The 22,113-nt window shown below is 37.1% G+C and overlaps 5 protein-coding genes across 6 annotated transcripts in view; 2 read left to right on the top strand and 3 right to left on the bottom strand.

Moving 5' to 3' along the window:
* Positions 1–3: 3 nt before the first annotated feature.
* LOC114362489 (alkylated DNA repair protein alkB homolog 8) lies at positions 4–3,202 on the bottom strand. The gene is made up of 8 exons (XM_028317921.1): positions 3,052–3,202; positions 2,726–2,966; positions 2,266–2,589; positions 1,794–1,953; positions 1,441–1,708; positions 1,077–1,232; positions 505–669; positions 4–416 (listed from the first exon to the last, which is right to left on the bottom strand). Exons 1-8 carry the CDS (start codon positions 3,148–3,150, stop codon positions 6–8), a joined length of 1,824 nt encoding a protein of 607 aa, XP_028173722.1. The 5' UTR covers positions 3,151–3,202; the 3' UTR covers positions 4–5.
* A 2,569-nt stretch (positions 3,203–5,771) lies between these two features.
* Positions 5,772–7,783, top strand: PIG-A (phosphatidylinositol glycan anchor biosynthesis class A). The gene is made up of 2 exons (XM_028317924.1): positions 5,772–5,907; positions 6,015–7,783. Exons 1-2 carry the CDS (start codon positions 5,899–5,901, stop codon positions 7,311–7,313), a joined length of 1,308 nt encoding a protein of 435 aa, XP_028173725.1. The 5' UTR covers positions 5,772–5,898; the 3' UTR covers positions 7,314–7,783.
* Clc (clathrin light chain) lies at positions 7,335–10,695 on the bottom strand. 2 transcript variants are annotated; one of them, XM_028317926.1, is made up of 6 exons: positions 10,442–10,695; positions 10,184–10,327; positions 9,523–9,634; positions 9,331–9,342; positions 8,211–8,399; positions 7,335–7,645 (listed from the first exon to the last, which is right to left on the bottom strand). In XM_028317926.1, the coding sequence occupies exons 1-6, from the start codon at positions 10,608–10,610 to the stop codon at positions 7,639–7,641; spliced, it is 633 nt and encodes a 210-aa protein (XP_028173727.1). In that variant the 5' UTR covers positions 10,611–10,695; the 3' UTR covers positions 7,335–7,638. The 2 variants fall into 2 exon arrangements, with proteins under 2 accessions (XP_028173727.1, XP_028173728.1); XM_028317927.1 differs by lacking the exon at positions 9,331–9,342 and having other exon boundaries at positions 10,442–10,694.
* Positions 10,696–10,956: 261 nt separating this feature from the next.
* CRIF (growth arrest and DNA damage-inducible proteins-interacting protein CRIF) lies at positions 10,957–12,204 on the top strand. The gene is made up of 3 exons (XM_028317925.1): positions 10,957–11,355; positions 11,551–11,786; positions 11,955–12,204. Exons 1-3 carry the CDS (start codon positions 11,046–11,048, stop codon positions 12,150–12,152), a joined length of 744 nt encoding a protein of 247 aa, XP_028173726.1. The 5' UTR covers positions 10,957–11,045; the 3' UTR covers positions 12,153–12,204.
* A 982-nt stretch (positions 12,205–13,186) lies between these two features.
* The window catches only part of bmm (brummer), a 29,576-nt gene continuing 20,649 nt past the window's right edge, over positions 13,187–22,113 (bottom strand). Inside the window, exons 10-20 of the mRNA XM_028317928.1 lie at positions 20,450–20,637; positions 19,965–20,141; positions 19,723–19,897; positions 19,310–19,488; positions 19,164–19,231; positions 18,991–19,080; positions 18,759–18,907; positions 18,402–18,558; positions 18,011–18,257; positions 17,796–17,930; positions 13,187–13,413 (exon numbers count right to left, since the gene is read on the bottom strand). Coding sequence (XP_028173729.1) covers positions 13,252–13,413; positions 17,796–17,930; positions 18,011–18,257; positions 18,402–18,558; positions 18,759–18,907; positions 18,991–19,080; positions 19,164–19,231; positions 19,310–19,488; positions 19,723–19,897; positions 19,965–20,141; positions 20,450–20,637 — 1,727 coding nt within the window. The 3' untranslated portion in view covers positions 13,187–13,251. The remainder of the gene's footprint in view (positions 13,414–17,795; positions 17,931–18,010; positions 18,258–18,401; positions 18,559–18,758; positions 18,908–18,990; positions 19,081–19,163; positions 19,232–19,309; positions 19,489–19,722; positions 19,898–19,964; positions 20,142–20,449; positions 20,638–22,113) is intronic.

The following is a 22,113-nucleotide window of genomic DNA, read 5'->3' as shown; positions in this document are numbered from 1 at the left end:
ATATGTTACGTTGAAACGTTTATTTTTTTACATACCACACACCAATTTCCCTCTTCATAGAAACTTTTTTCTACTTCCAATGGAAATTCTTTACAAAGATTATCAAGCTCACCTTCTTCGAAGACATGATAATACCGTAAAAGGGTGTTTTCGGGTTGATTTGATAGTTTGTTTTCTTTAATTTGTCGAAGCTTCCACGGGACTAACAAATCGTTATGTTTGAACTGGGTTCTGTTTTCGTGGACCGGGAGGTTCACCCCTCCGACGGTCATTCGTTGTTCTTCCGTGGGCTCATGGCTTTTATTCTTGCACAGATAGTTTGATTTAGTCTGGTCCTTTGCCCAGACAGTGATCAACGCCCGTCCTTCAGGCCGAAGCAGACGGCATATTGTCGAAATGGCTTGCAATCTTCTGGCCTAAAATTTGATTCACATTTTAAATGACATCAGAAAAAAATGGTTATTTACTTATCACGTGAGATCGTCTAACTATCAATATACCGACCTTACTGCTGAAATGGTGTATCACAGCAATGCAGATGATAACGTCAGCACACGCATCAGCTAAATTCGTGTTCAACAAATCCAGCCGCACGCAATCTGCACCAGCGATACTTTGTATGTGCGTCTTGCATTCTGATAGAAGGCCACAGCTGCGCTCGCCGGCTATCTGATGAAATAAACATTCAACTTTATAATGATTACTGTTATAAACTTACAACCAAAAAACGACACTGGTCTTAAGACTGCTCCCTGATGAAGTCCTTTATTTAATTTGATGTAAGACTCATGAAATCTAGTGAAATTTAGTTTATAATGAACGATATTGTATAGTACTTTCAAAAACACGTATTTATTCCTCAACTACTTATGATTAAGTTTACCTAGGTTACACTCAATAATCTGTCAACTTTCTCAAATGCTTTATCACCATACATGCAATATTTAATTTGCATTAATTATGTTATCATAATCAATCAATAATAAGCATATATTATTTTTATAAATTGATGCTTACCTACATCCTCAGCACAATAACGTGGCAGTTTTTATATTTAGCTCAAACAGTAAACTTACTTGCAAAATGTCGTCTCTCTTCAGTATATTTTTCCCATTTCCTGCTCCCAGATCAAGCACGATAGCGCCCGGTGGCACGCGCGCCATAAACTCTACCACTTTAGGCCACGGCTTGTGTCGCGTAGTACTGAAGTGGCCCGCTATTTGTTCGTATACCTACAAATATTTAGCGATCGTAACTTTAATTTGTCGTTTATCTTACAATACAATAAGTTAATAAGAAAAGTTGTTAGTAAAAGTCTTTACGTAAGTGTAAGTTTACAAGGCTTTTATTTTATTTGTAACTAGCAAGAAATACATTTGACAAGTGCCTAAGTATTAGATGACAAGTGCCTAAGTGATAGAGGGATTGAAGAGTTCTTACCTGATGGACATGCAACTCTTCTAGATTTGAGGCCACCTCATCCTCAATATTTTCAGACCCTTTCTCTACACTATCACACAACGTCTTATATTTACATTCACAAGGGCCACTCCTAGTCCACCGGAAAGTCAGCGATATCCTCGTTTGGCGCGCTCGCGTGTCGTTTGTGATGACTTTAACCACTTTTTGCGTATCATCAGAAGTTACTGTACGGTTCTCAATGACAGGATCCCATGTTCTGGATTGGATGCCATGTTGCCAATCATACCTGAAGTTAAATTTTATAATTCATCTTTCAGTAAACCCAAAGCAAAAATTTTCAATAAAATCGTGATTATATCCGACATGCATACCTAGCTTCATCTTGCATCACTAGCATAGATCTCCTATCAACTAAAACTGGCACATATTTGCCTGTAGGGTGTTTCCAGTCCATAACTACTGACGAGCCAAGGGACAGTGACAAAATTGTATCGCAAAATGGACTGTGTTTATCTACATGTGATGGTATCCCTGAAAGAGTAAATGAAAATAATGTAATACTAGAAAAATATTGTGCTGCATTGTTAGCAAGAGAAATAAGGCCCTATTTGATTAATATTGTAATATCATCATTATACACCTTAACACCTATCTCCCATATCCTAGAGACGAATCTGGATGCAGGCAGTGCAGGACCGGTCGTTATGGAAAGCCTTGAGGGAGGCCTTTGTCCAGCAGTGGACGTCATTTGGCTGTAACAAACGAACTAACACCTATCTCTGTCCTTCTGAGCCACTAAAATTCCTAAAAATCTTGATAATGATGTAAATATTTAATAAGTACCATGACCAGGTGCATACTTGTTGACCGTCAGTTGATTGGGGATGCCCACATCAATTCCATGTTTCCTCAGTCTCCTCCACAACACGTCACATTCTTCCGGAATCTTCTCAATTAATGGAGAGCTTAAATCGACATCATTGGTCCCATATCTAAATTCGTAGCCATAATGCTTTACTTGCCGGTTCTTTAGGGTACTTGAATCAATGTTCTCGTCCCAATCAAATATTTTCAAGAATGTTTTCTCCTCTTCTATTGTTATAAAGTCATTTAATAAGATCAAACCTTTTGGATTTTCATGAGAACAGATTATCTCGGTATCAGGAACTGAAATTGGACATATTGGTAACAATTAATGTTTATTAAGATAAAAAGTTTATTTTATATAATAATACTGGGCAGTATTTACCATAAATTTTGCTGTCTGTACTGCTAACATATGGAGTAAAAAAATGTTACTTACCATTCTCAACATAACTCATATACAGTGGTGTCCCATTAGTATCTATTTTCGCTTTGCCATTGTACGTGTTGTGGAATAATACTGCACTCTCAATAGAGTTGAAGGCGAGAAATGAATGCGTCTCTCCTTTCTCTGCTATGAACTTTGGGAGTTCAATATCACTTTTTAAGTTAGCTATCAAGCTTGTTATTGCACTTTTCTCCAACCCTGTTGCTTGGCCAGCATTACACAATATTATATGCTGAAATTGTACAATATTTACCGATATAATTAAAGCCACACTGTACCACAATGTAAAAATGTAAATAAACATTGCGGAAACTTACGGGTCCAGGGTTTTCTGTGCAATTTATTTGTCTAGAACTCTTGAAACGAGCAGCAAATCTTTTTATTTTTCTTTCAGTTTTCTTTTTATCTTCGTCCATTATTTTATTTACTTTGATTTTTTTCACGCAGAACTTCAATCAAGACTTTTTTTTATCAATTTCTAACCTAAAAAACCGGCCAAGTGCGAGTCGGGCTCGCGCACAAAGGGTTCCGTAGCAGCAAATATAATAAACTTATTATGTCAATTTATACACCTGGTGAATGGAGCCTAAACTCTCCCGATATTTTGCCTTGTACTTTTATGTATGAATATTAATTTTATATATGTATTTATAAATATTCCGAGCTAAAGAGGTGGCAAAAGCAATGGCAAACAAACCACAATCAATAGTATTCGGTTGTCGCTGAACACTTGGAAACTGAATACATGACTCCGATAGATACGGAAACAAGGCTTTTACATATATTTTTTGCGATTTTCCTAGAACACCAACAAGACTATCGTACACACGCAGTATTCCATTAATGTAATAAATACAACTCCAGTGCCCCACTAATCCCACGTCACCGTCATAAATTACTTGAAGGTGCGTCTCATTTTTAGGTACAGGTTCAATCAGTTCAGGGTGTTGAAATAATTCTAGCTCACGCGGTCTAAATGATGTGCACCGAAGTAACTTTTCATGAAATGCGCGAACCACATCATCTTCGATATAGTTATTATAATTCAGAATGTAGGAAAACGTATTATCTAAAGTATCCATTGTTAGATGATATACAATAAGCTTTAGAAATTTTAAAAACCTGCTACGAAACACTAAAATTTGCACCAAAAACAAAGGAATTTATATTATTGGGGGATTTATTAGTACGTGACCGGTTTAATAGCACCTATTAAACCAGTATACCTACTTACTTATTTTTTATAATAGGTACAATTCAATATTAAAAAGTCTCAACGCCAAATTCGACTTGCGAAAGAAGTAAATGGGAACGATGAAATTCTCTTAGCGCGCACAAGTGACAACGACGTCTGCCCTCACGTGTCTGCCCGTTCGGGTCGACGCGGTTAGCTATCTTATCCCCGCTCCCGCGCGAGACCACGCCCCGCAACTCACGCGCTGCAGCGCAGCGAGCGACCGATCTTCTTGAATCGATGTAATAATAATCTATAGGATTAACGCGTTTTAAAAATATTGGTTCGATGGATATGTTTAACCTATTATTACTCAACAATCACATTTGTAATATTAAACTTTATCAAATGCACAATGTATTTAAGGTACATTACTGGATAAGGATTAATGGCGTATTGCTTGAATAAGCTAATATTTCTCGTAAAAAGTACCTACATTATAAAGATTTTATATCATCGCGGATTTTAAAAGGTGTACAATACTGTAGTATATTTTTTGATCTATCTTATAAGGTTCAGCCATCGTTTTCAGTGTAAGCACAATAACTTAACCAAAATTACAGTTAAATCAACCTATCTCAAAAACTATAAGAGATACTTTGATCAAACCAAAAATCGTTGAAAGAGTTAATTAGCATGCATCACCTCTATTTTTTTTAGAATTTTATACCCCGTAGTTATAAAAATAGAGGGGGGGGGACATACTTTTTACGACTTTGAGAGCTGATATCTCAAAAACCGTTCACTTTAAGAAAAATGTTTTTTAGAAAACTTTATATCATTTTAAAAGACCTTTCCATTGATACCCCACACGGGTATGTACATCGAAAAAAAAATTTTCATCCCTCAGTTACATGTATGGGGGGCCCCACCCCCAATTCTTTTTTTTACTATTTAGTGTCATAATTTTGTAGCGGTTCATACAACACATATTCCCATCAAATTTCATCACTGTAGTACTTATAGTTTCCGAGTAAATCGGCTGTGACAGACGGACAGACGGACAGACGGACAGACGGACAGACGGACAGACGGACAGACGGACAGACGGACATGACGAAACTATAAGGGTTCCGTTTTTGCCATTTTGGCTACGGAACCCTAAAAATATCACATATGATCACATAACACTCACAACTAAAATTGTATGTGTACATACAATTTAGGACGTTATGTCGTTGGTTTAAGGCGTATTTTAAATAAGTATTTAAATTTGACAGATGACTGCATTTTTAGAGGCTGTTCCGTGCTAAAACTTATTAAAAGTTGTAGCATTTATTGTAATTGTTTTTAGACATTCATTTGGTTAAATCGGGTTATAAAAAAACAATTATTTGCAAAAAGCAATTGTATTACCCGACTGCACCAGAAAGAGGAGTTAATTCAATTCAAGAATCAAGAGCCACCGAATAAGAACTCAAGACCCAATCGGTTGCGTGACGTTGGGAAATCGTTACACGACTTAAATTAAATCGTACAACTCGACAATGAAATCAAAGCACTCATGAACATGATAGTGTTTTTTTCTAATATGAAAATGGTTCAACGATTTTGAAAAAGTTAACAGCCCCTCATGGCAGCCCCTATAAATGCACTTGGTCACTTTCTGACTTAGTTCTGAAGCATAGAGAAAAGTAATATGTTCTGTGGGTCTAGACAAAGTGCCATTATAATCGCAAACCAGTCGAAAAGTGGTCGAAAAGCCCCTTTTTTGTATGGAATTTGACGGATTCGATTTTCGATTCGATCAAAAAGTGCGTTTTGTCTAGGGGGGCTGAAGTCTGAACTGTCAAAGCATCTGTGTGTCAAAGTCAGTTTTTCAGGTTATTCGCTTTGTTGCTGATACATTTTATTTGATTTGCTTGAAAATGTAAATAATTACTGTTCGTAACATATTTAACTATTGGCACGAAACAATTGGAAGAGCAATATGCAGGGTGTATGTAATTTTTGTCTATTGCCTCAGTGCTCCTAAGTACTATTAACTTTTTTACTTGTAGTTACTGCAACTTAAATAAACAGGGCTAAACTTTGATTATTTTTCAGGAACAGACAAAAAGGAAGAAAAAACGACATGTTATCTGCATGGCCTCTGATTTCTTCTTCCCAAACACTGGTGGTGTTGAGGAGCACATTTTTAACTTATCTCAATGCCTTATCAAAAGAGGCCATAAAGTTATTGTTGTGACGCATTCTTACGGAAAAAGAGTGGGTGTTCGGTATTTAACTGCTGGTTTGAAGGTCTATTACTTGCCAATAACTGTGATGTATAACCAGTGTGCCCTGCCTACTCTGATATGTAACATACCACTAGTTAGATATGTTTTAATAAGAGAGTGTGTTGAAATAGTTCATGCACACTCTGCTTTTAGCACAATGGGTCATGAAATATGTATAATCGGAAAATTGATGGGATTAAAAACAGTATTTACCGATCACAGTCTATTCGGATTTGCAGATATGTCCGCAGTGTTGACTAATAAGTTTCTTCAAATCTGTTTGAGTGATTGTGACCATTGCATTTGTGTCTCTCACACTGGCAAAGAGAACACTGTGCTGCGAGCCAAAGTGAAAGCCCATAAAGTGTCTGTCATACCTAATGCTGTTGATGCTTACACATTTACTCCTGATCCAAGCAAAAGAGACCCAAATTTTATAACAATAGTGATTGTTTCTAGGCTTGTGTATAGGAAAGGAGTAGATCTAATGGCTGCTGTGATAGCAGATATGTGTCCCAGATATCCTAACTTGAGGTTTATAGTGGGAGGAGATGGCCCTAAGATGTGGCTGCTACAAGAGATTAGGGAGAAAGGGTTCCAGCATTGTGTAACACTGTTAGGAAGTCTACCACACTCCGAAGTCAGGAATGTTTTGGTCAAAGGAGACATTTTCCTAAACACTTCTCTAACAGAAGCTTATTGCATGGCAATTGTAGAAGCAGCTTCTTGCGGACTCAAAGTTGTATCAACTAAAGTTGGTGGGATACCTGAGGTGTTGCCAGAAAACATGATCTATCTGACTGAACCAAATCTCAGCAGTCTAGTCACTGGAATTGAAAATGCTATGCACGACATCAAGTGTGGGAAAATATTATGTCCCTATGAGTGCAATAGAAAAGTAAGAAAAATGTACAACTGGCTGGATATATCTAGGAGAACAGAAATAGTTTACGATAGGATATTATTGAACAAGAACAAAACTTTAGGCCAGCAGTTGCGGTGCTACCTCAACGGTGGTGTTTGGCCATTCCTTTTAGTCATAAGTCTTATGTATTTATTATTAAAACTAACAGAAAGAATACATAAAAGAAAGCATATTGATATAGCAAGGGATTTGAAGTTATAGGAATAATAGAAATTTAAAAAGTTAAGTTTTGGAATGATTTATTATAATACTATGATCAAAATAAAAAATACACCTCTAACTAGTTTTGCACAAATAGTTAGTAGCACTTATTTAACATTTTATAATATAATAGTTAATAAATAACAGTTTACATGAGAATTGGATGACATTCCAGTGATAGATACACAAGCTTTAACAATTGCTCCATAATAATATTATATTTTTATATTGCGATGTTGGTTTCTCATTGTTAAGTAGATAATTATCTGAATAAGTGTTTTCAATAATCTGCATTTATTAAATTTGATGTTCTGGAGGTTGTGATTCAGGCCCTGAAATTGAAAAATTATTTTTTACTGTATAGAATAATTACATTTTTTAAATAGAATAGGTACATTATCATTTTATTATTAAATAAATGCCCAAGACATTATGTTCCCCACCGAGTAATTCAGTTATTTAATTAGTTTTGAGACACATAACAAGACAAGAAGACTCATCTGAATCTTACTTTTCTGTTTATTGAAACATGAAAGTAGTGAAAATTCAGTAACACCCACTACTCAAATCGATTAATTTAACTAATTTATTTAAATTGTACTCTTTTGTGTATTTATTTATTTATTGTTTTTTTGTTTGTGGTGTACAATAAAGTTTTTAATTTATACATTTTAAAACCATAATTATTTACCAATAATGCAATTAAATTAAAAAATATACACTGTGTCAAATAAATCGCACACCCCGCGGCAAGCTATTTTCTGGTATAGTTTATTTATTGGGCTTTCAACACATAACACCAATATTGGTGGGGCACCATAATTGTGTCAGAAGAAAATCTTTAGTCATTGTCGCGGGAGGTCCGATTTCTTTGATGCCGAGTGTATTATTTCTTACACTTTGGTGGTGCGTGGCGGGTGCTTCGGTCGCACGCCAGACTGCTTAAGCTGCAGCACGATGGAGCGCAGGCGGGCGACATCGCGGCCGCGCCTCGGGCCGAAGTCGCAGAGATCCGCCACGCGGGTCCACTCGTTACCATCTTCCACGTCGCCCTCAGAGCCGCGAGCTAATGCTTTCTCCGCGTTCCTAGATTGTGTAGGTATGTTAGTAACTTTCACCAGAATGTATGGTTTTTACGCCCCTATTCACAAATGATTGAATAGAGCTCTGTGATTGGTTCATGTGTCACCCTGTATGTCCACGCGCACTTTGAGGCCTCAAAGTAAGGCGATTATCACACTGCGCCGCGCTCCGCCGCGGTACGCGGAACGACAGATTTAATCATTGTATGCAAGTACCTCAGTTTGTATAGAAAACACGCGCGGCACAACACACTGACAACGCGTCTGCGCGCGGGATTTTTTATATGAAATCACGCGGACCGCGGCGGGGCGCGGTGCAGTGTGATAATCGTCTAATGTTTGTGAATATGGATGTCAAATATTGTCAAGATCTTTGATGATGGAATATTGTGCAAATAACAATTTTTCTTTTATGTATGGGATGGAAAACTTGTGGACATCAACCCATTTTATTAATGCCAAGGGAGTTAATAGTCTCAACATGATGATGGCTAATATGACAGTCTGTGTACATTATTACTGGGCTCATAATTCATCAGTAACCAATACTGCTGCAAAAATTAACAATGTATGTTGAAAATGTTGAAATTCAGTGATTGCAATACCTGTAATGTGCTAAGTTGCACAACTAGGGAGTCATACTTGATTTGTTATTATGGATGATGCTTTTCAATGAAACTTATCTAAAGTTGCCACCATATTTCGAACCTAATCTTGAGTTAAGAACATGAAAATGTTGAGCTTGTTTTTCCAATTAAAGGGTTAAGTAATATTATAAAGCTAACTCTCCACTGAACTTTGATGAAAAACAAACACCTTTTGCTTTTGATTGATTTCAATCTGACACCAACCAATGTGAAACTGACACAATTTATTCCTGCACCAGTAAAAAATATTATTGTTAGTTTTTAGAATTTTTCCTTAGTTTTACTCACTTAGCAGACTCCCTGAGAGCATGACAGAGAAAAGAGAAATCCATTAGTGTATAATTAAAACATGCAAGCAAAAGCTAAATTATTATTAAAATTAATTAATAGGCAAGTAGAAAATACTGACAAAGATATTAAAATATCTCTACGTAAATAGAAGCACTCTATGATAACTAGAATCTAAAAAAAATACACTACCTGTTAGCAGCTTTGGTTTTGGCTATCTGTTCATTATGAGTCTTGTACCAGTCTTCCAGCTCTTTCTTGGCTACTTTCAGCATTTCCTCTTTCTTCTTTTCCTCTTCAGCATCTAAAGATAAAAATTTAATGATTATTTACTAAACAATGGTTGATTGAGATCAGCGTTGCCAGACATCCCGATTTTGGCGGGACGTCCCGATTTTTAAATCAAATTTAAATGTCCCGCGCGGGACAGGCTCAGTCCCGCTTTTCTGAGAGAACTCGACCGTACGTGGCGTACGTACTAAATCTGATTAAAAATATTTTTTTTTGTTAAAATACATTTTGTATGGCTACTTTTGCTATCTATTGTCACGTAAACGTAATTTTAAGTCAAATAAAAAGATAAATATTTGAAAACCTTTGATTATAATACGTTTTTTTACTATGTCCCGCTTCTGATGGAAGAATCCCGCTATTTTCACTCAAAAAGTACCAAAGTCCCAACTTGGCAAAAAAAAAAAAACTGGCAACGCTGATTGAGATTGAGGGTGCAGGCCGCTACCAACTGTGCATTGTGGAAGCCATTGGGGGAGGCCTATGTTCAGCAGTGGACGTCCTATGGCTGAAATGATGATGATGAATGATTGAGTTCAAGCAGATAAGTGATGAGTCATACCTTTCTCTTCCAGACGCAACTTTTGCTCTTCCCTCCATATTCTTATCTTCTCGGGCTCCTCTCTCTCTTGTTTGAACACGGATACTGTGGCTGGTTCATCGTCCAACAGACCATTGGCCTCGAAACTGGCTGCACTGGGTACCTCTGGCAAAGAAATTAAAATCCAATTAGAATGTATTCATTTACACATTCTTAAAAGTTATACCCATTATTAACTATATTAATAGGATTGTTTGATGGGAAGACAAGGAAACGTACCAACAAAATCGTCCACTAAACCATTCGAGTTGTTCGACGAGAGAACGGGGGGCGGAGCACTAGTCTCTAGTTCGTCTTCGAGCCCTGCCAACTGGTTTTGTTCACGAGCCAGGAATTCCGCCGCTGGATCTACTTCAGGCTGAACGAAATTATCGCCAAAATCGTCCATTTTTTATTATTTTTTGAGTAAGAAAATAATTAAATTGAACGTCAGTCGAATCAATTAACCAAAGACAAAGCTAGAAGATGATGAACGCTGTCAAATTCGTTGCCTGTCATTTATGGCGAAAACACACGAGTTCATCGCCATTAACAAAAGAAGACGAAGAATTATTACTAATAAAATCATATTTTTGGGATTTTCAATGATTTTTATCACATAGTATAAATATTGGCAGAGAATCTTAAAGTATTTTTATGATTTCATAAGTGTGGATTATTCTTAGCTCCCCATGCCATGGGATCAACATCAACATCCGTTGGCCATATCCGCGAAAAGTTTAAATCTTTGTCTATTATGTCAAAGTCAAAAAAATAACCTCAAAAATTTTGTAAACAATTCAAAATATTTCTGAGTGCAAAATACAAATAATTAGGCTTCAAAATGAACTTATGCCTTAGAAATAGGTTTCGACCAAACTTACTAAACAGCTTTATTCGTTTTGCTACTACTACCAACTTACCTGAGTCGATAGAACAGAATGAGCAAGTGCTGATAGACGATAGCGACGAGGCTTTGGCGAGGGAAGCTGAAATCGAAAAGAAACGCAATGTTTCCCGTTTATCTGCGGCACATTTCAATCAAATAAATGACCGCCGGCCCTACGATGAACCGAAACATCTTGCCCACTTGACCGTAAAGTATCATAGGAAACTTTATGGAAAGTATGGTAGCTTGAGTGGAGTCAATCCAAGTAAGTATATATCTTGTACAGTCAACAGCACATCACACATCCTTGTATATAAACTATTACCTATTTGAATATAATAACACTTATTACAATAACATAAGAAACTCCCAATATTTAGATTGATGTGCTGTTGTCTGCACCTATCTTTTTATCTTTGTTCATCCTTAATTTCTTCATTTCTCAATATAAAATTCTCAGGTCTGTGCTGGCCTTCAAAGAAAGATATTCAAGAAAAACTGGAGTATGAGTCTGTTACTTTCCCATTCACTATCAAAGAGATGATGGACGCAGCAGCAGAAAAGAGACGTGCGGAGCAGGAGGTCATAGATAAGAGGGAGAAAGAATTAGCTGCCAAGATCACGAAGGTTGCAGCGTGGAAGAAAGACCTCCAAGATAAGCTGGCCAAGAAAATGGCTGATGCACAGGCTGCCAAGGTATAATGTTTACTCCTGCATTGACTATGTTTTGTTCTAAAATCCTTCACTTTTTACCCAAAAATAACATTGACTGTGTGACCCCAAAATATCAATAACTTTGATAAAAGTGGGATAATCATGATTAGTTTAAAATATATTTATTAATCATACCTATTATTCTTACAGGTAAAGAAAGAGCGCCTCGTTGATGAGGTCAGAAGGCACTTCGGTTTCACACTAGACCCCCGCGATGAGAGGTTCCAGGAGATGTTAGCGAAACGAGAGAAGGAACAAAAGAAACTGGAGAAAATGGCCCGGAAAGAGGCCAAGGAAAAGCAGATGATCGCCAAGTTGCAGCAGAAAAACGCAGAATTAGAAAAATAGGTAATAAATATTTAATTTGTGTAATATGTAGAATAAATAGTTTAATGTAAAATGTGATTTGATTTTATTATTATAATGATAAGCAGTGCATGATTAGAAACAATGATAGGTAGTTAGCTAAGGTGGTGGTGTATAGTCTTTTTCACGTAAGATGATCCGTATGACACTTCAAGGTTATCCATATTACGCATACTACATATGCAGAATATTTTTGAAAAAATATTTGTATTTTATTAGCAATATAATAAAAAAAAATTAACTACTTGTCTTGAAATATATAGTAAAATCTGAGTCTATTGATTATATTTTAATTAAATACGATGTAAAAATATTTTAATGTACGCAATGTGTGAAACGGAATAGATTTAGTGCTGGGGTATTTCTTGTATAATAAAATCGATTATTTCCGCGGTTCATTAATCGATTGCAGTGAATACTTAGTTATTAAAAAGATCACAAAAATCAACTATATTTTTCGATTACTGACTTTAATAAACGCATTGTAAATAAATTAATAGTTTTTAATTTAAAGAAACAGAACCAGTACTTTTTAGGAATCGTTTTTTGAACAAAAACCATGAAATTTGAATATTATCAATAAAAAATTGTTACAATAATATTTGTAATTAAAAAAAAACATGTTTTTTGTTAAATAACACCTATACAAAATATTTCTCTAAAAGTAGGTTTTACTAACTCTTCGAAAAAAATCGATTGATAAATCGCTATGGTTTAGTTATGTGACATCTCTAAATCTTTCAAACTCGAAACGTCATACGGATCATCTTAGGTGAAAAAGACTATAGTTATTTGTCACAATGTACTTTTATAACAAGGGAAACCTGTCATTTTTAGCCAACATTTTCAATGTATAGCTGTTGGTTTCTATAATAAACAAATATGGAACAATTACTTCCATGGAAATGGGAGATAAAAATAGCCCATAATGAACTACTGAAATCTAGGGAACAAAACAGGCCTAGTGTGCGTGTAAAAGGATTCAGTGACATGTCAGTTGAAATAAAAACCGGTCATCTACAAACGCATCATTTAATTCTCCATACATAAACGTGTGTTAAAAGTAAACGTTGTACAAAAGTCAGTCGCTGTCCTCGTCTGTGGAGGAGTAGAGCGCCTCGCGAGGGTTGGGCGCGGGCGCGGGCGCGGCGCGCTGCGTTCGCGGCGAGACTAGCGTGTCGGACGAGTCGCTTACCACGCTGCTACACGAGCTGCCCTTGTTTGACGCGTATATACTGCCGTTCTGCGGAGAAAATAGGTTTCGTTTAAAAAAAGGCAATGTAAAGTTCAATGGATAAAGGCCTCTTTCAAAAGATTTCCACATCGATCCTGCGCTTCCCACGAACATCATTGCTATGCTCTAATGGTGCATCCACACTCGGTGAATATGCTCGCGAGGCAAACTCGACATCTTGCTCACTCAAGCATATTCGCCCAGTGTGGACGCACCATAACAATTCACGCCACGCGGTTACTTGATACTATAGCGTGATCCATTGGAATTTTTAATTAAACAATTTTATAAAAACAAAAGATTCGTTAAGAGCGTTTACGCCGTGTGGCGCAAAAACAGTACTTTTTCAACTCGTTACAATCATTAACCAGTAATACTACAAATATGTTATAGGCATAAATAGTTAGGCAATTTCGTCGTCTAAATAGTTAATTGAGAAAATATTGCGATTAGTTTAGTATTTAAGAATTCTATCAAGATAAGTCCACACAGGTTTTGTAAATTTCCACTTTAGCGTCAGTTTACAAGCTGAAATTTTTATAAAAATACTGTGAAAACGATTTAACAAACATTTATATCCTATAGCATAGATCCTTGGGCAAATAGTTATCTGAGAAAATTTTTAGATTTAAGCATTTTACAATAAGAAATCACAAATTAAAAGAACGTGAAATACCCAAAAATCAAAGTGATTTTTTCACCAATATTCTTCCTTTATTCAACACAAAAATAGCTTAATATAATAGAAGAATATCTTATCTAAAATATTTACTTTGAAATTTAAAATAATTCATTGTAATTTTTTTTCTATGAGTATTTGAAAACTACTATAAATCGCCGCGCACGAATCGTTCAAATTCAGTCCGCCTCGAGGCGTTCCAGAGTGAGGTCACGTCGCTCGGTGCTCTGCTGACATGTGTCACGCGTACGTTGATCTTTGACAGGTAGCTGGACTTTTATAGTGTATCCGCAAAATCTTGGTGGTAGATTTTGCGATCACGTGGTAATTAAAATATTTTATTGTTATTTTTCATTACAGTCTATTTTTACTACAAATTCTATTTCAGACGTAATGAAAAATAAAATTAAGTTATTTTTAGCGATGAAACGAAAACGAATGACGAAAATTTGGAACAGCAAGTTATGTATGTATACCTACTAATATTATAAAGAGGAATAATACTAATAATTTATTTGCCATAAATAGGTGGTTACAGAATAGTTAATAGGAATGCTCTGCCAGCAGGGTCCCACCTAGTTGTAGGGGGAACATACACAACATATTTCGAGTATGGCACAGTGCTGTGTAGTCGTGGAGCATCCTACTGTTCAAAAAAGCGCAACGCATGATATCACTGAGGCACAGGCTGAGGTAATTCGTGGATACCGCATAGTATCCGCAGTCCGTCTATTCCCGGTTGTGGACACTGACTATGTCCCTACTGAGGATAAATGGGAAAAAAAATATTGTCATTAGTGGCGACGTATAACAATCCTACTAATATTATAAATGCGAAAGTTTGGATGTCTGGATGTTTGTTACTCTTTCACTCAAAAACTACTGAACGGATTTTGTTGAAACTTTACAGTATTATTATTTATAAACCAAATTAACATAATTATAGGCTATAATTTATGACGATATGTGACAAACAAATTTCAATAAATAAATAAGATGTGTCTAAAAAGCGCAATCTATCGTCATTGGTTAAAATCTACAGCGCTGGACAAACTACTGTTTTTGACGTTCGTAAATATTCATGCGGGGGAAGCCGTGAAACGCCATCTATCAACATGATATCAAACAACAGATTTTACGAACTAAGGAGTAAAACGAGGTCCACGCGTACGAATTATTAATAAAATTAATAATATTTTTGTTCATCTGGTCTTACTTGACTTTTACTTTACGTATGTCATGCACGATGACATTTGCGTCAATATTTGTGTACGTTCCCACTAGGCATAATTGGGATGTATTTTTCTAATTTGTCATAAGTTGTGAGAAAACCTGTAGCTACAACTGGGAAAGTATGTGTGACTGGCATAAATATTAAATTTATGAAATTTTTTATTTAATTTATGAAAGTATGTGTGAACCATTTATCATCAGTGGCGACAAAGCTAGTGTCGACAACCGAGAATAGACGCCAGTTGCGAGGTACGTGTACGTGCACCACGAGAGGTGGAAACCAAAAGGTAGAGGCTTGAGGATCTAGGCCCTAGAGTGCTGAATAGGGCTTGCAATATCGGATAGTTTTCAACTCCGGAACTGATTTCCGATATTGGGCACTCAACTCCGGAATTCCGGTTCTAGTTCCGGAGTTGGTTAAAAAAAGAAAGCGCCTACCGACAAACACGTACACGTATGTGGCCTCCACTTTAGAACCTTGCCCCATCGGCCGTCTGTTCTACGTACTATGTGCCCTGCCCATTGCAACTTTACNTCTTCGGTATAGTGTCCGAAGAGTGGGCTTTGCCCATTAGAGTTGACTCTAGCGAACATTTTGGAGCTTTGGTTTCGCCCTATTGCCTCTTTAATGTTACCTATTACTAATAAAGTTACATATCTCAAGGACTTCCTTATCTAAGAACCTATTTTGATACTTAAACGTTTTGAAAACTTAAAATAATTTATGAAAAATTTCAATATCGGAATACGATATTGGCTTCAGTTCCGGAATTGAAATATCGGTAAAAATGTATCCGAAATTCCGGAGTTACGAAATTCCGGAATTCCGGTATTCAAGCCCTAGTGCTGAAGGGTACGCCTGGCCGTCAGCCAAATTTTACGTCGCACCATAGAGGCAGTTCTGCCTGTATTAGAGGAGTGGGTGCGACGGCATGATCGCCTCACACAAAGGGCGACCCAGGTTCTACCGGGCCATGGGTGCTTCGGGCCATTCCTCCACCGTATAGGCCGAGAGCCTGTAGATGGTTGTCAGTTAACACTGCAGTCTTGGCACGTGAGTCACCGCAGCAGACTGACACGCTCCAACAGTGCCCAGCCTAAGCGAACGAGCGGCGGTTGGAAATGACCTCTCCCTACCAATCGGGAAGAGGCGTGAGATAGATAGATAAATTGTTTATTTGTTGTAACACACTTTTTTTAATGCTTTTAACACACACATTATGTATAGTTGCTATTGAAATTCAATTCAATATCGAAATAAAGTTAGTTAGTCAAGAAACACACTAGGTGACACCACTGGTATTTTGTTACACAGGTTAGTAATAATTTCAACAGTTGCAACATAACAAAAGTGACAAAACAACATAAGATAAAGATGACTAGCGTTTCAAATAGTTCCCTGCGTCAGAGTGATGTGTGCCGCAGCGATGCAAAAAGCAAAGAGCTCAGTATAAACACTACCCTCAAAAGGGCAGAACACTGATTTTCAGCTTTTGCTAGAGAACGCATGAAGCGTACAGGTACGGAATGAACCCGCTCGCTTTCGGAAACAATATCTACATTAGTATAAAATATATGATGAGACAAATAATCTTATGGTATAGTGTGCTTACTTTCTGTGAAAGTGTTCTTTCACAGAAAGAAGCAGTGGAAAGGGGGAGCGAGAGGCCTCAGCCGACACTCCGGTTATCCGCCGCCGACACCCTGGGCGCAAGAGGACAGCTTATGGTCTCCAACTGTCCATTCCTAACAGGCCTCGGTCGCTAGACATGGAGGTGTCTGGTAGCGGCTAAGGACAAATGCTACAGGCAACAGCCAATGGCGAAGTCCCGCGTTCCCTCATATTTATCACTCATATGGATCATGGCAGAAACAGTCAGGTTTTTAGTGTATGTAGGGCTACCCACCTTTTCTGATAGGAAGAACCCCACATAACCCACTAGCTGCCCCCGTACCTGGTGGGTATGAAATGTTATGCATTTTCCGGTTAAAAAAGTTTGTTTTGAATAGAACCGATTTGAAAAAATCTCTCACCATTAAAATTCAATTTTTTTTCTGCTGAACATAGGCTGTATAAAATATTCTCAAAATAGTAAAAAACCTTTGACAATTTACTATTTGATAAAGAATTTACGTATTGATTAGGACTAATGTATACCATGATTTATAATTATGGAGTCGGTGTTGGAAGATTTGAAGATTTTATAGTTTCCTTGAGCTGTCACTTGACAGCCTGGCACACTTTTACGATGGTGGATCAAAGTATTTTGGTTTGACTATAGAGCGTGAGAACACGCACACAGTCACAATTATTTTAGTGTGAATAAAAATAGCATCGAAATTACCTAAACTTGACATGCCACGCTAGACGTAAACGCTCTTAAGCAAGATAAGATTTTACGTTAGTACGGTATAAGCAAGACAAGACTACGTTAGTACGGTATCAAACTATTCATACCTACATAAAAATCAAGTTTACCGTGATATTATTATGTTCGTTGCTGTTCTTCCCCTTTTTGAGTTTGACCTGCGCTGCTATCATTTCTTCTGTAGTGCTCTCTTCACCGTGCGAATTTTTCGTGTCTCCCATGTGCCTTTCGAACATCTCTGGTTTCTGTGGAATGAAGTTTTCAAACTGTTACTTTGCAACTTTATTTATCGATCGTAGAATATCAAGAAGAAAGTAAAATTTACCATCTCTACACTGTCTCTCTGTCTTTCCGCACGCTGTGCATCTCCCAACAAATGCGCGGACTTCGTCATCTTGTTCTTATTAGCGTTCTCCGTCAACTTCTGGTGGGAACTCTGTGCCTTCTTCGGCACAATGTTGATGCGGAGCTCATTCGTCTCAAACTCTTCAATTTCCGTTATTTCAGCTATCACCTCTTCCACTGGATGTTCATCCAGCGCTTTCTCTTTTGACGTCTCGTGGAGACATTGCCTGAAATTTATTTTATGAGGTATTTTGAGAATCTTAATTATGTCGCATGATGAGTGTAATATCAAATCAATGTTTCTAAATAATTTTACTGGATTGCTCTTGAACATCCGTTGTAAAAATCACAAAATCATCTAAATAACTTACCCATGACACTGGTTGTTCTTGATAAATGCATAGATGTCCTTGAACGCTTGTTGTATGTAGGATAGCGTGTTCTGGTCAATGGGCACAGAACTGGTCGACCCAGAACTGCTTGAAAGGTCTCCAGACCGGGAACTGGCTTGGAAAGATTGCTCCGAACCTGGTGATAATCTTTAGATAATGCCATGACAACATTTCTGTATGTCTATAACTTCATTTAGATTCGGTAAAAGATCTTTATCAGTACTTATGATACGGAATATCAGATTTTAGTGAGTGATGATAGCAACGATTTTATCGTAGTTACTTAAATTAGTCATAATATTTACTGCCTCAAATATAAAATTAATAATTCCTCACCTGAAGACGTGGCGCCGTTCGCCCATAATCGTATCTGTTGTTGCTTGAGCTGTTTCATTTGATCGACAAGCTGAAGATTCAATTCTTCGAGCTGCTGTCGATGTGATATCTCTTCCTGTAGCTGCTCTTCCAATACTTCTGCATATTCCCTAAAACATTTTTGTTGTATTTATACATACACAGTTCTATAAGTCCAATCAAGATATTTTATTATCCAATCATAGGAACTTACTTTTCTTTTTTTACTACATTAGCTTTAGTAACGAATTTAGCTGGGATATTCTTTCCAATCGTCGGGATGCGGTCTTTTATTACTCCATTTCTGAAATCATAAATTCAGGTATAAATTTATTTCGTAGTAAATGGTATGGTACTAATAAAAAAATTATTCATTTTGTTACTCACTTGGAAGCAACTGATTTAACCGATCTGCCGTCTATGGAACACCCGCTCACGTTTCCAAGCCATGAATACTGAAAGAAAGTACAATACATTTATTTATTGGAGGGGATCGCTTTTTAGTTGGCAAATTTTAATCAGTTAACACTAACTTGTCCTCCCGCTCCTCTCTCGTTTTCCCTCAGAGCAGCTCGCAGTTTGGACAGCGACTCCATGCAAATGTCGGCGTTGTGTCTTATGTCTAGTATTACCATAGTGGTGTTCGATTGCATCATATGCAAGGCAGTGGCTGCGCTCTGCTCTGTCAGGCCGCAGTTTTGAACGTCCACAGCTGGAAAAAATATGAATTTATTTTAAACAAAAACTCTGATAATATTTGATGAACATTTCAGCACTATTCTATTATTTACAATTTTGTCCAAAGCTAGATGCGAGCAGCGATCCCATTTCTTCAATAGCTTTATGTGCTAGCTAAGTTAACTCTGGAAGTCTGGAGTCAGCTAGTTCAGCTACTACAAGTCCGGAGTTACCTATTACAAAACTATGGAGTCTCGACTCGAATCACCTTTGATCCATAAATCGTCAGCCAGCACCTCGAAAAGTTTCGCTGCGCCTAAATCGTTCAGCTGTGTATTGCCGCATAGCGTGATCCGCCGAAGCCCTGCCATCGTATCCAACTCTGGCATTCGGTAGCGCAACGTGTGGATCCAGTTTTCGCTGTACCGATGGATCTTTTGATACTGGAGACAAAAGTTTAGTGTTAATTTCTGTATCTACTCCTTAAAAGGATAATTTTCAAATGCTGACCTTAATTAAATCTGCTATATACCCCGCGCCGAGTGGCGTCAGCTCGCAGCCCGAGAGGTCAAGCGTCAGGACATTGGGCAGACACCGCACTGCTTTGCAGACCGCCAGACAACCCGCGTCGCCGATCAGACATCGTGGCAGGTACAAGTGTTGGAGAGAATTGTTGGCTAGTAAGGCCTGCAAAGTATGGCCATGTATCAGATGTCTATTATAAAGAGTCATCGCTTTTTGAGGTTGCTTATCAGATAAGTTGTGCAGTCAGGCCATCATGATGTGAATATCACAGTCATTTTGCACATTAGATATAGAATTGTAATAAAAGTATCTTTCTTTCTTTCAAAATTGGCAACCGAAACGTAAATTCATCAGCTAGAATGACTTGTGATCCGTTTTTATCGTTACGTCTCCTGATGCTAGCCTACCCTTCAGAGGACTTGTATTGGTCGACTGCTAGAGCTAAAACAAAGTTTCTTTAATCGGTTTACCTCACACAGCGGGTTCAGGTAAGGTATCTTCAGCGGTAGACCTTCCAAAAGTAGGCTTGTTAGCAGTGTGGTGTTTGACAGCAGCTGCGAAGTCGCCTCCAAGAGATTGGTCAGCATGAAGTTTGTTAGGATCACCGCGCGCTTGTTCACAGTCTTGGCCAAACGCTCGCAGTCGATATGCTCTAGTACTATGATGAGGGAGTAAAAAAAGAGATTGTTAAGTTTATCAGCTTCTCTTGAGCCGTTATGACGTTAGATAAGCAAGATATTTTTATTTGATGCTCAATGAGCATTGAGCGTGATTTTCCACAAAGTAATTTGAGAAAATGTTGAATGGATACTTGGTAGTTAGTTTAAAACACTTAAGAAGCTTAATTTTTCGGTACATAATAATAGTATTAAGTCACTTACCGGTCTTTACTTGCTGCCTGCATTTTATAGAAACGGAATGCAAACTCAGGTCACAGCTGAGCGCATTGAGGATAGGCGGCCAGTCCACGTATCTGATTCTATCCACGCAGAAGTCTAACACTTTTCCGTTGCCCGAGGGAATGACGTTGTTCAAAGGAGTCAGGTTCTGAAGCTTACAGCACTTCAAATAGCACTGATGGAAGATCCGGCTACTCTTCGGTTCAACCCCCTTGCCAACCATCTTGCTCAAAAAAATATATAAACCATCAAAAAACTACCCGGTCGTACGTGATTATACTTTACAAAAACGCGGCCGTTCGCTTAGTGTCAGCGATAAAATTTTTTGCTAATAAAATATGATTTTGTTGAATATTTGCTCAAAAAGTGACAGGGTTTAAAATTGGAACCGATCTGACATTGACAGCTTAGCGAGTTATTATTTTTTACTGTTGCAAAGAAGTGCCAGTCTGATTCAAGGAAGGTTTTCTTCACAAATTATATGAAACTCTTTAGTAAGAATAGATCTTAGAACCACTGAAAAATACAGGGTGGCTTTTTAACTCTTCCTGCATATTTTATGTCAGATATTAGCAAAAGTTTTGATCGATTAAATGATATTGGGGAATTTAAAAAGTTCAAAACAAAATGAAACCTCAAAATTTTATAATAATGAATGTTTATTAAAAATATTTGTGACATTTATTTTAAATACAAATTAAATAAACTAGCGCAGCCATCATACGTAGGTATTAAAAAGTACAAAACCGTATAAAAGTTATAAGTATTTGCATTTATTTAAGATGATTCTTAATTATAATTAAATATAGATAATGTGTGTACAGACTGCACCAAAAATACAATTTATTAATTAGTGTCTTGAGTTTTTACAACTATAATAACAAACAATACTTCAGTAAACATTATTTAACGTAACTTGAAATATGCAGGTAACTTATGGTAACAAAAACTATTTTATGATGACAAAGTTTTACTCGTACAATATAAAATGTTAAAAATGAAATACTGTACATAATAATAATTATGTTTTATGAAAAGAATATTGTTTATTTGTGGACACGTTACTTTATCATCTGATATTTCCGCTAGGGGCGCTGTGTAACCATCGATAGCGACTTATCACTTAACATGCACGATCTAATGTAAATCTACCTTCACAATAAAAAACAACATTGATATATTAACAAGGAATGATTTGGGTATTACAAGATTAGACAGAGAGAGCAATATTGATG

This window comes from Ostrinia furnacalis, unplaced genomic scaffold, assembly GCF_004193835.3.
Source record: "Ostrinia furnacalis isolate ACB-3 unplaced genomic scaffold, ASM419383v2 OfSCF6535, whole genome shotgun sequence".
NCBI lineage: Eukaryota > Metazoa > Arthropoda > Insecta > Lepidoptera > Crambidae > Ostrinia > Ostrinia furnacalis.
Note: the sequence above shows the minus strand (reverse complement) of the source record. Positions and strands in the feature narration are given on the sequence as shown.